Consider the following 12,567-nt stretch of genomic DNA (forward strand, 5'->3'; position numbering starts at 1 on the left):
AGACTGGATTTGGTCCCCGGGCCATAGTATGCTGACCCCTGTCCTAGGCCACTCTGACACCCAAGTGTAGCCTGTAGTGTTATACCTTGTTTATTTGCTCTTTGCTTTGGCCATCCACATCAAAGACTCTGACCTGCTTAACCATAAAATGTACAAGCAAGGAGCTCTATAAATGTTTTCTACATTTTAGGAGTAATATTAAGGTCTGTCAGAAACATATGCCAGGCCACAGTTGCAAGACAATTGATAGAATGCTATATTGTGTATTAAATAAAATCAAGAGAAAAAATATAATAAATTTGAGAAACTCACTAAATTTGAAAAATAGGCTTTATTTTAACCAGTGGTATTGTATGACATCCTATATGGCATAAATGAATACAGCCAAGTTCATGAGTACAAATAAAATAGAATTTTCCCTCATTCTCTCTTTCGTTTTCTGTTCAGAGAAGTCAGGAGATGGGAGCATTATGCTCAGAGACCAAGGAGCTCTTCCACAGGCTCCAGCTGAGTCCAGGCTCCTGGCGCGTTCAGCCTCTTAACACGTATATGGTCTCGTATGCAAAGACCTTTATGAAAAAAATATTCAAAGCAGTATTTCTGTAGGAAATCACACTAGCATTTACAACAAAACATGGCTGATAAAATTCATCCTGCTGTGGATCACGAGGATTTGAACTGCATATAAAGGAGATGAGGCCTCTGCATTCATTTTCCTTTAAAGAGGGGGCGAATCCCGGGTGAGGTGTGATCACCATCAGCTGCCTCCTTCCTTCTCGCTCCAGTTCACGTGGGGGTCCTACCCTGTCCCTCTGGAGTGCAGGTATCACTGCACTGTGACAGAGAAATGGAAACACCTTGGCCCCAATACAAGATTCTGTCACACAGCCAACACCGGAAGTGGCTCTACGCTTTCTTCTTTCACAAAAGGTTTAAATGTATGGGCCCTTATGTAGCACAAGATGCCTGAAATTCAGAAAATTATGAAAACAACTCTTCTCCACCCCTGAGGATATTTCATCTTTATAAAGTTGAAAATACAAAATATTAAAATAATTTGCCCTTTCTCCCCATCAAAAGGAATCATATTCTCAATGGATTCCTGCAATATAGAAAATTCTGAAACAAAATTTATTTCTCCACGAACCAAGACCAAGAAGTCAATGTTAAGCTGCCGAGAAGCCCCTTTTCCAAAGGGTGGAAAAGACACCTCGTTACTTCTTTAAAAAAAATAATCATATTTAGACAAAGATAGCAAAAGGAGTTTCTGGCCTCATGAGCTTTTATTTTTCACTTTGATTTTCAGCATTTCTTAGCATTGGTTATTGGGAGTGAAGAGAATGACTTGTTCTCCAAAGTCTGAGATATTCCTGGGACAAGCCCTGATCTTTCCTGGTTGACAGCTCCCCCAAAATAGTCTGTTGAAAACCAGATGGCAAGAATGGAAATGCTATACATCCATCTGTTCCATTTCTTCATAGTTTTCACATCAAAAGCACCTGGAGTATCACTTGTGTTCAACACAAAATAGCACTGGGGGCTGAAGAGAGGATGACATCACTTGCCCATAGCATCAGCTGAGGTGACGTGGATTCTGAACTACCCACAAGGTCTTCACTGGCAAACTTGCCTGGCACCAGGGCCTCCGGAAGAGAACAGGACGAGCAACCGTGCATGCTCAAATAGCAAGACGTGCAAAACACATCATCACTCTGCTAGGAATAAAGAGCACGCAGGAAGTACACTGAGAGCAAGAACCAGCTTCTGACTACTGGGGCCAGTACTTAAGAAACCTCTGCACTGAAGGTGGTGGGTATGCAGAGAAATGGCAACGACACCTGGGTGGGGGTGTGGGCGTGAGGGAGGAAAAGAGAGAAGCACATATACGCATGCTCACACATGGTGCCTCTGAAGGCTCCCTGGCCACTTCGGGTTCACAAGTGGCCGTCCAACAACCTGACTACTTGCCTGGCTCAGAACTTCATCCGCTGCACTCTCCTAACCAACTACACTTTCTTCTCTCCTTTTAAGGCACAGACATATTTATAGTTTCAGGTACAGCTGTTGAGTTCTGAGAATCACACTAAGCAAGTTCATCACAGACTAGTGCACAGAAGCCAGTTGGTCCTTTTTGGCTGATGCATCGCTGAGGGACAGCTCCAGGTGTGAAGCAACCAGAAGGTGTGAGCCTTCTCTCTATGCCACTGTGGGATGTGGTCAAGTCTAACCTCCACCGTCAAGGTGGGGCCACAGGAGAGGCCAAAATGGCAAAAGCATGACTGGGGTCTGGGATGTTTAATATTTTTCACTTTGCATTTAACAAACCCTACAAGATGGCAGCTCTTGCCCACCTAGCTGACTCTCATGAACAAGAGCAAGCAGAGGCTGCCACAGAGCATCTGTCACTCCACATAAAGTCACTGTCATAGTCTGCTCATAATCTCTTACCCTCCACAAAGTCAGACACACATAACACACACACACACCCCTTCCACCATGGAGGAAATCTTTGCAACAAGAGGCACTTGAATGATATTTGGAGAGTTCCCATGAAAAGGCCTTCCCCTCACAGTGAAGTGGGATCAACGGAACAGAAACCAGATACTCAAGACTCCATCTCTTCTTGGTCAAGGGGTGGTGGCACAAAGCTGATGACTTCATCGTAGGTCAGGCCTAGAAATTGGGAAGGAAAAGTACGACGTGAGAGTTTAGACTATGCACTTTGCTGGCAAGCACCCTAACTTCTAAGCTCAAGATCCTTCCTCCCTGTTCAGGCCGCTGGTTCGATGGGCTACTTCAAATAATTGCCTCATTGCTTGTGTGTAATATCCTAATGGAACGTGTGATTACACAGAAGTTCAAGGATACATATAAAAGAACCATTTTTCTTGTTTCTTTCATCATCTAGTGCCTCCTCTTTAAAGCTCTGGAGAAGATGCTCAAGAGTAGCAAAGCAATCCCACACGCTACAGCAACAGATAATCCTGGCTTTTGGGATTTAACTCGAGTTCTGAATTTGTGTTTTATGGAAAGAATATGAGATTGGGCATGGGAGACCTGGGTTCCATTTCTGGCTGCATCCCTAACTATGTCTAAGGTAAGAGATATGATATAAACTCTCTTCGCCCCAATTCTATCACTTGTAAAAATTCCCTATTCCCTACTTAGCTCAGAGAGATGGTATAAATGCAGAAATTCTGAGAACCTCAAAGCTCTATGCAGACGTGAGGGGCTGTGCACAAAATCAGACCAGACAGAAGCATCTCAAAGGTCCAGAGTGTCGTCATCTACAACAGACAGTTTCCATCAGAGGAACATACTCATTCTGCATTAGAGACCCTCATTACAAGTTTTAACGAGTTGGATATAACCAGAAAAAATTCCACCACCACCCCCACACAGCTTTTGGATAGTGGTTCACCTAGGAAAGATTTTTAAATCTAAGTTCTCAAGCTAGATGTTCATCCTGCTATGACTTACTTTTCCATTCATCTATAAGGAGGTCCCTGCTTTCGAAAGACTGATCGTAAGGATCAGCCACGGGTTCATCGTCAGGATCATGGTACTGGGCAAAGTAGGCATGTGCAAGGGCTTGCGCTGCTGTAATTCTCTTATCTGAGTCCAATACAAGCATCTTCTCCAGCAAGTCGACAGCTATCAGTACCACAGATTGGAAGGAAAAAAGAAGAGTTTTTAACACGTTACCAAAAATTTATGCCTTATTAAGCAAACACACAGTTTTGACCCTTCATACCCAAACAAAGAATTCTCCAAAGTGTCTGATCTAGGATATATTACTCCTTTCCTCCTTTAAACACACACGTGTGTGCATGCTTGCATGCGTGTATGGATGTGTGGGTGGATTTTGTATTTTTTAAGAATATATTACTGGGACTTCCATGGTGGCGCAGTGGTTAAGAATCCACCTGCCACTGCAGGGGACATGGGTTCGAGCCCTGGTCCAGGAAGATCCCACATGCCACGGAGCAACTAAGCCCATGCACCAAAACAACTGAGCCTGTGCTCTAGAGCCCTCGAGCCACAACTACTGAAGCCCGCGCGCCTAGAACCCGTTCTCCGCAACAAGAGAAGCCACTGCAATGAGAAGCCTGCACGCTGCAACTAGAGAAAGCCCACGTGTGGCAATGAAGACCCAGTGCAGCCAAAAATAAATAAATAAATAAATAAATAAATAAATAAATAAATACCCCCCCCAAAAAACTAGAGAATATATTAGTAAAGAAGAATTTTAAAAAGTAACAGATTGTGTTTGAACAAGCTTCTGTGGAATGTCAGTGTCAAACTGCTACCACTATGGTCAAAATGTCAGAATGAAAGTCCATAACTAAAGTAATCTACAAGAGGTAAGTAGGGCCGGTTTCTTACTGTTTTGTCCCTTCTGTTTATTTACATAAGGAAAGTGAATATTCATCTAATGGATCTAATGAACAAATTGAGGATTTTTTATGGGTGTGTGGATGAGACGTGGTATTTGGATAAAATCATTATGAGCAATTTCAGTATACAAAATAATAGGACAGTGAACAGTCATATGCCCACCACCAACAATTAACCTTCTGTATTTCTTTATCTATATATACATATATTTTTTGCCAAACCATTTTAAAATAAAATTAGAGACATGAAACTTTACCTCTAAATATTTCAGCATACAGATAGCTTCCTACACAATCATAAAACTGTTATAACATATGACAAATATATAATTCCCAAATATCATCTAAAATCCAGTACATGTTAAAATTTCAATTACCCTAAAGTTGTTTTTTATACCTAGTTTGTTCAAACCAGGATCCAATTAAGGGCCATGCAATGCATTAGATTGAGTTTCCTTAGTCTCGAAATAATCCCCCCACTTGTAACCCCTATTTTTTCCTAACTTTGACCTGAAAATACCCACCCCCAGTTGTCTTGTGCTATCATGTACTTACACCCTTGTTTTCCTCTATTCCCTGTATTTCCTGAACCCTGTTAGATCTGAAAATTTGGTAAGAATTGCGTTATAAATATTTTTGGAAAGAATATTTCATAGGTGATGCTATGTACTTAATGGTACATTAAAGCCATTTGTCCCATTAATAATGATGCTAAAATTTGATCACTGGGTTAAAATGTTTCTTTTTTGCCCCAAGAAAGTACCCAGTGGGACACACCAGGTAAATATCAGTTTCTTTCACTTACAGCTTTCAGCATCCATTGATTTTTCCTTCCCAGCAACTAATTCATTAGGGGGTCACAAAACAGTGGGGTTTTTTTGTTTGTTTGTTTGTTTTCTAATTCTTACAAATGAGGGTGTGTTGAGTTTCAGAACGGTGGCACTTGGGAGGACAAACAGTGACATTTTGACAGTTATCACTTTGGTGTAACAAAGGCATTTGAGGCTTTGCAAATTATCAATGTCTCCTTAAATGTGGAAGGGGGCAGGGATGGGTAGTGAAGGGAGGACTGTTTCCTGAAGAGATCCATGCTGCATACACTGGAGGATGTAAAAGACCCCTGTCCTGCAGCCTCAATTCCAGAGTAATCCAAAGGAGAAATGTGGGTTTCAGAGGACTACAGGAACAAAGTGAATATTTATGTGTCAAGTTCATAAGTTTACACTTTAAAGCATTGGGAAAATTGCCTAGATATATATTCTTCTTCTCTACTTAGAAAGAATAATCTTATCAGGTGTTGTTTGGGTCATATGATGAGTCTTTGCCACCCCCAGAGTAAAAAGAACCATGTCCTTATAACCAATACCTTGATAAAAAATAAGATCAAGGTTAAGAAAAAGATTCCTCTAAGATCTTGACAGACACAAATACACACACTCCATCAAAGGGCAATTTAAGTTTTACTTCATGTTTTGAGGCTAATGGTGAAACCTGAAGTCAGTAATGGACAAAACAGAGCTGTCAATATTTACACTGTTAGTATATTCCTTCTCGGTTAACATGCTGGGCACAAGTTCCTGGTCAGTAACACCATGCTCTGCCTGCAAGAGACTCCATATGACATCACTGGGCAGTGGACTGATAGGTCTGTTTAAATTTTGAGAACTGCAGTGCTGAGCAGCAGATGGCTCAAAGCCTCCTTCAACTCACTAGCAGCCTGCAGTACTAAGTGGTATCCAGTTCTTTTGAATGCTTAAATGTCATGATTCCAGAGAAGGGGGACACCTATCAGGATAGATGTGACCCAAATAAGCTGCTGGGACACACACGTATTCCCCCTTCCTCGGAAAAATGAATTAACAAATCTCTTTGAGTCAGCCTTCAGGAAGTCAAACAGTAAGCATTGCCATGTCAAAATGTGAGCTGATATGATGAAAAAACTCATAACAGAATGACAGACAGGGGAGCGACCAGCATACAACATAATTTCCCAACATCCTACAGTACTATGACTCAAAGAGAGCTTCTCACAGACCCTTGAACTAGATAACACAGTATAAACAAATCATACAAAGCCAACCACAGCATACCAGGGCAGATGCAAACCCAAGCCAACCCCGGCAGAGTTCTGTATACCCCTGATGAGTTTGTGGATTTTTTCTTCGATGTGAGAGTGATCCAGCTGAGATCTGACATACTCTCCGTCTCAAAGGCCGACATGGACTCATCTATAGCTGCCTAACACTTGAAAGAGTGCGAGCATCTCTGCTATTGTAAGAATTATCACAGTAACACTAAACTGCTCTCAAACAATCACCGTGGATGAAGTACTTAAAAAAGTAAAGCCACTTAGCCTTCACTCCAACTTCTAAAGAGGCTGTTATGGGTGTCAGCTCTCAGAAGGATAAAACTAAACCTGAAGCCCGGTTGCTGGGACCCTTAAGCAGAGGAATGACCAAAACTGAGATTTAAAAACATACTACTAAGGGACTTCCCTGGTGGTGCAGTGGTTAAGAAGAATCCGCCTGCCAATGCAGGGAACACGGGTTCAAGCCCTGGCCCGGGAAGATTCCACATGCCGCGGAGCAACTAAGCCCGTGCACCACAACTACTGAGCCTGTGTTCTAGAGCCCGCGAGCTGCTACTACTGAGCCCGTGCGCCGCAACTACTGAAGCCTGCGCGCCTAGAGCCCGTGCTCTGCAACAGGAGAAGCCACCACAATGAGAAGCCCATGCACCACAACAAAGAGTAGCCCCCGCTCGCCACTAGAGAAAGCAAGCACGCAGCAACGAAGACCCAACACAGCCAAAAATAAATAAATAAATAAAATTTAAAAACAACAACCACCAAAAAACATACTACTAAGACACAATCTTCAGAAAAGTAAGAAGGTTGATTGTACTATTATCACAGCATTGGTCCCCTCCTGTCATAGAGAGGCCCTGGTCTGATTTTTCTGTGTCTGTCATTAAATAGCACTGTCCTCCGTCTTCTCCTACAGTCAGGGAATTAGAGTCTCAGGCAATAACACTTTTGGGGACCAAAAAAAGTACACATCAGCCCCCGGTTTTAAGGAACAAAGCAACTCTTTTTTTTTAGCCAAGGCAGTACACATCCTGCAGCTGCCACTGTTATGTCCCTTTGCCAAAGATCCTGGAAGTGATGGTGGCAGGAAGGAATATGGAGCCATTCCTTAAAGTCTGTGGTGGCAAATTAGCTTCGCAAAGAGAGAATGGTTAAGTCTCTAAGGGCAAAAGAAGAAGGGGGGAGGGAAAAGTACCTGAGGATGATGGGACCTGTAGGTAGAGCAGGGCACAATGCAGGGAGCGCCTGGGTGGGTCTACTAACCACCATCTGTGCTTTGGTTGTTTTCTCCCTCAGTGAGGGACACCGCAGAACAACAGCAGTGGGCTTCCCTGGTGGTGCAGTGGTTAAGAATCCGCCTGCCAATGCAGGGGACACGGGTTCGAGCCCTGGTCCAGGAAGATCCCACATGCCGTGGAGCAACTAAGCCCATGCGCCACAACTACTGAGCCCACGTGCCACAACTACTGAGGCTGCATGCCACAACTACTGAAGCCTGCGGGCCTAAAGCTCATGCTCCACAATAGGAGAGGCCATCGCAATGAGAAGCCTGCACTCTGCAACGAAGAGCAGCCCCCGCTCGCTGCAACTAGAGAAAGCCCGCATACAGCAACGAAGACCCAACGCAGCCAAAATAAATTAAATAAATAAATACATAAATAAATCTATTAAAAAAAAAAAACCCAACAGCAGTGGTGAACGACTCACAGGCTTTTCTCTGTTCCTCTTTCTTCCTGTATCCCTCAATCTGTTCTCCTAGCGTTCCCATTACTTCCTCTCCTTTCCTCACTGTCCCAGCCTATTTCCCCATTCAAATTCTGTGATCATATAAATATATAAGCATGTCATGAGACTGAAAAAAAAAACCTGATAATACAAACACGGATAATAAATGGCATTATTTACCTCCTTCCAAGATTTAATTAATGGTATTTAGTCAAAAGGAAAAACTCTTCTTCAAATACCTAACTTATGTCATAACCAATATTGAATATATTGATATTGAATCCATTAGATGAGGATACGGTCAACTTACCCAAGGGATTGGCACCAATAAATACATTTGCAAAGTTCATCTTTGGCATCTGGGTCAAAGACTGAATGTAGTTTCTTGCCTGTAAAACAGAGGGTTTTCAAAATGGCTTTGTTCAGTATTGTTGCTGCTCTCAAAGAGTCTGGGTCCTGTCAAAGAACGAGTGTTAACTGACAGGGTCTGCTAGCTTCAATGTTTATGAATATCACTGACATTCTTTAAATACTTCTCTCTTACTGCCAACCTAACCTCCTTATTTACGATCAGCACCTTTATTTACTCCTGCTATCACGCACAGTTAAATTTCAAGTGAACAAAAATGCGAACCAATTAAGTTCCCTTTCATTAGCATTCTGGTCACAGGATCAGAAGTTTAAAAAGATATCTAAGGGCTTCCCTGGTGGCGCAGTGGTTGAGAGTCCGCCTGCCGATGCAGGGGACGCTGGTTCGTGACCCGGTCTGGGAAGATCCCACATGCCGCGGAGCGGCTGGGCCCATGAGCCATGGCCGCTGAGCCTGCACGTCCGGAGCCTGTGCTCTGCAACGGGAGAGGCCACAGCAGTGAGAGGCCTGCGTACCACACACACACAAAAAAGATATCTAAGAAGTAGACCTTTCTGAGACAGCCTTCCTAAAAAAAGCTGCAGTTGGCATAGGGATTGGTATTCCCAAGGAAAGTCTAGGATCAACTGTCTTTTGATGGTGCTGATCTCAGCAGGTACTCTTAGTATATGAAAAGGGTATCAGTATTAACCTTGCTAACAAAATATTCATGGTGACAAGAAAGTAACCATAAGCGTTATATATATTATTCTAAGAGGTTCAAACACATTTTAAAAATACTAAACCAATTTAATAAGAGTAATAAAGAATAGTGGATAAGTTACACAGCCTAGGCAGAAATCCTTCCCCTACCACCTATAAGTCTTAACTAGCATATCAATAACCTCATCTGTAAAATATTAGTATTACTATTAGATATTAGTATTTGGCTTGCCTATACCATATGGTTATTGTGATACTCAAGCAAGATAAAACTCATGAGAGCTTCCAACTAAAATTTTGACACACAAAAATTTATATACCAATATAGGTTTTATAAGTTTGATCCTTGGGGTGGGACAGGCCTGAGTTTGAATCTTGACTTTACCACTTTGGGTAAATTATTCTCTTTTAAGTCTTCAGTTGTTCGTCTATAAAACAGGGTTAATAACAGTGCCTACCTCACAGGGCTGGAGTGAGGACTAGCGATAACAAAGCAGTACCTCCTTAGCGTGGTACTTGGTTCAGAGGAAGAGCTCAAATTAAACATTAGCTGCTATCACTGTTGCCTTTAGAAAGGAAAGCCTGACAATTTCTGGACTTCATTCTAAGGAACTTAAGGTGCTAATAAATACTTTCAAGGACGGACAGCTCTAATCAAGGCAAAGCCAAACACTGGTCTTGAGAATAATCATATAAACACAAATGTAACTCATAAATGTGTGCTTCAGATATTAGGTATTAAAGTAAGTTTATGACCTTCCCTGTTTCAAAGAATAAATCCCACTATCAGTCCATCTGAGTAGCTGAGGTAAAACTTCTTTAAAGGTATGCATTATAGTTATGTATGTACGTATATACACACACATACAAGGTGAGAAAAAGTTCTAGCTGCTAGGGCAACTTCACCTTTTTAAAATTTATATATAGATATATAAATTATATCTATAATATTAATACATATAATACAATATTATGTTATTTTCAGGTATATAACAGTGATTCAAATTTTTATAGATTATATTCCATTTAGAGTTATTTATAAAATATTGGCTATATTTCCTGTGCTGTATAACCTATCCTTGTAGCTTATTTATTTTATACATGGTAGTTTGTACCTCTTAATAACTTCACATTCTTAGTCATTGTATGCAGAGCAAGCAGGAGAGGCCCACTTTTTGAAAAGCAGCTGAGAATCTTTCTGATTTGAAAAGAAAGCTCTAGGAATTGAATTATCGACATGCCTGTTATCCCTTCCTACTTGAGCATGTAGATAAAAGAATGAAGGGAAAACAGAGTTAAGAGACCTGTCTCATGCAGAGAACAATCTTCCCTATAATAAGCTAAATAAAAAGACTACCTGAATAAAGCTGTGTTGCCAACCTGATTCCCAAAAAGATTAAGGGCACCTTAGAAAGAAGTGCCCCAATCATCTCTGATGATAAAACCAGAGTTAGATTAAGTAGCATTGGTAAAAAAGGCACCTAACCCTATCTAAGTGTTCAAATTTATTTTATATTATTTGCATATCTTCTTTTAAATATAGTCCTTACTAGCATTAGACTTTTTTTTAGGTTTGTTTTTTCTTTTTAAATGAAGACTCTTCTTTTGGTCATTAAAAAAATGGATGAATAGGAAAGGATGTTAATGGCCTTCAGTTAATACACCTCCAGCTGAAAATCATTAGATGGTAGCATACCCTGACTGTAGGCATAGAATCCTAGGAAAACACGAACTTCCTCTTGAACACTCAATTCATAAAACTCAAATATAAAAGTAACATCATTTTCTGAGTACAAGCCTGTAAATTATATTCTCAGTTCACAGGACTGGGTGACGTTTTATCCCAAATGTCAACATTCTGTAATAGCACACAGGCAGTCTTTGCCTTAGTAGCCCTCAAGGCACATGCAAGCATTCAGTGACATTGAAAACTGTGTTGGTTATACAGTGGCAATAAAATGAGAATGTGGCCCTCTGAATTAGATATCTCTGCACAGTCTATTTGTTCTCACCTCATGGCTTGGCATCCTGTTAATGAGATAAGCAGGGGGAGTCCCCGTCAGACGCATAATCTGCTGAAGCTGGTTAATATCTTAGATGCCTAGTCAAGGGCATTGTTAAGCATACAATGCGAGAAATAACTTTCAACTCAAGTTTTAAAAAAGGCCAAAAAGCCACCCCCAAACAAACAAATAGCCTACTTCCACCCATCCCACCCACCCCAGGCCAGAGCCCAAGGCTGCACGTGAAATCATGCTTCTGTGAATGGCATGAGAGTTAGTAGGCATGTGGCCGTGACCGGCCATGTGGAGAAGAAAAACTTTCTTTTGGTTTTAGCATCATCTTTAACATTAAATATTTAGGCTCCCTGGAAAGAGACTGCCCCTTGGATCCAGGATGCCAGCCAGAGAACTGTTTTCAAGTACTGATGGCCAAAACGTGTTTGCTTGTGGGGTAAATGGAGAGGATTCAGAAAAGTTTGACTCAACTTTGGATATAATAAAATGTCCAATATATCCATTTAAGGTAGAGGTTAAATTTTTGTGCTACAGGTTCAGGTGATTCTCCAAAATACCACCCCTCCTAAGGTAAGACCAAGGTGGTATGTGGGTTGATAAGCAGTGCCAAGTTTCAAAGACAGTAGTTAGTGATACATTTAAAATACATGCCACAAACACACAATGGGAAGTGACAGGGAGATGGGGGGGAAAGTTAGAAGCTAATGGCAGAGACAAAACAGAAGTCACAAGCTGCTGACAGTATTACAGCATGCCACAATGATTTCTCCCACAAGTCTCTTTAACAGATGAACAGACTGACTTTTGCTTAAAAACATCCTGGAGGAAGTTGGCAAAACACTCTGCAAGTATCTGACAAAGGCAGAACTATGAGGCCTTCCAAACGTATGCGCACGTAGGTAAGTTGTACTCTAAACTTCTCTCATTTAGCTGTCCCATCAATTTTAACACAAACACTACAAGAATTGTTAGTTTATCATGTGTTGCTTATTAAAGTAGAGTGATGGGATTTTTAAAATCCTCAACACAATTCAATAAAAGCCTTTTCATATTCCCTTTGCTGTTATCTATTAATTCTCTCCTTCTGTTGTAGCATAATTTTCAATAAGTACCTGAATCAAGTAATTTCACTTCTTTGTGGCTTCCCTCAATGATTTTTCCACTTTAGCTCATCCTCTGAACTCAGATTCCCTAGTGGTCAGATTACTACAAACACATGTTCAAGGCTGGCTATTAGGAAAGAGCTGGGGCCATGAGCTCCACCCTGCG

The 12,567-nt window shown here is 41.3% G+C and overlaps 1 protein-coding gene across 4 annotated transcripts in view; it reads right to left on the reverse strand.

Annotated features, from left to right (window-relative positions):
- Positions 1-312: 312 nt before the first annotated feature.
- MAPK14 (mitogen-activated protein kinase 14) overlaps positions 313-12,567 on the reverse strand; it is a 72,369-nt gene continuing 60,114 nt past the window's right edge. For 2 of the 4 annotated variants that reach the window (XM_067753188.1, XM_067753190.1), the window contains exons 10-12: positions 8,519-8,597; positions 3,481-3,654; positions 313-2,673 (exon numbers count right to left, since the gene is read on the reverse strand). In XM_067753188.1, the coding sequence (XP_067609289.1) occupies positions 2,606-2,673; positions 3,481-3,654; positions 8,519-8,597 (321 nt within the window). In that variant the 3' untranslated portion in view covers positions 313-2,605. Of the gene's footprint in view, positions 2,674-3,205; positions 3,288-3,480; positions 3,655-8,518; positions 8,598-11,292; positions 11,373-12,567 lie in introns of all 4 variants that reach the window. The other 2 variants (XR_010946857.1, XM_067753189.1) reach the window with 2 other exon arrangements.

The sequence above is a fragment of the Pseudorca crassidens genome, chromosome 10, assembly GCF_039906515.1.
Source record: "Pseudorca crassidens isolate mPseCra1 chromosome 10, mPseCra1.hap1, whole genome shotgun sequence".
Taxonomy (NCBI): domain Eukaryota; kingdom Metazoa; phylum Chordata; class Mammalia; order Artiodactyla; family Delphinidae; genus Pseudorca; species Pseudorca crassidens.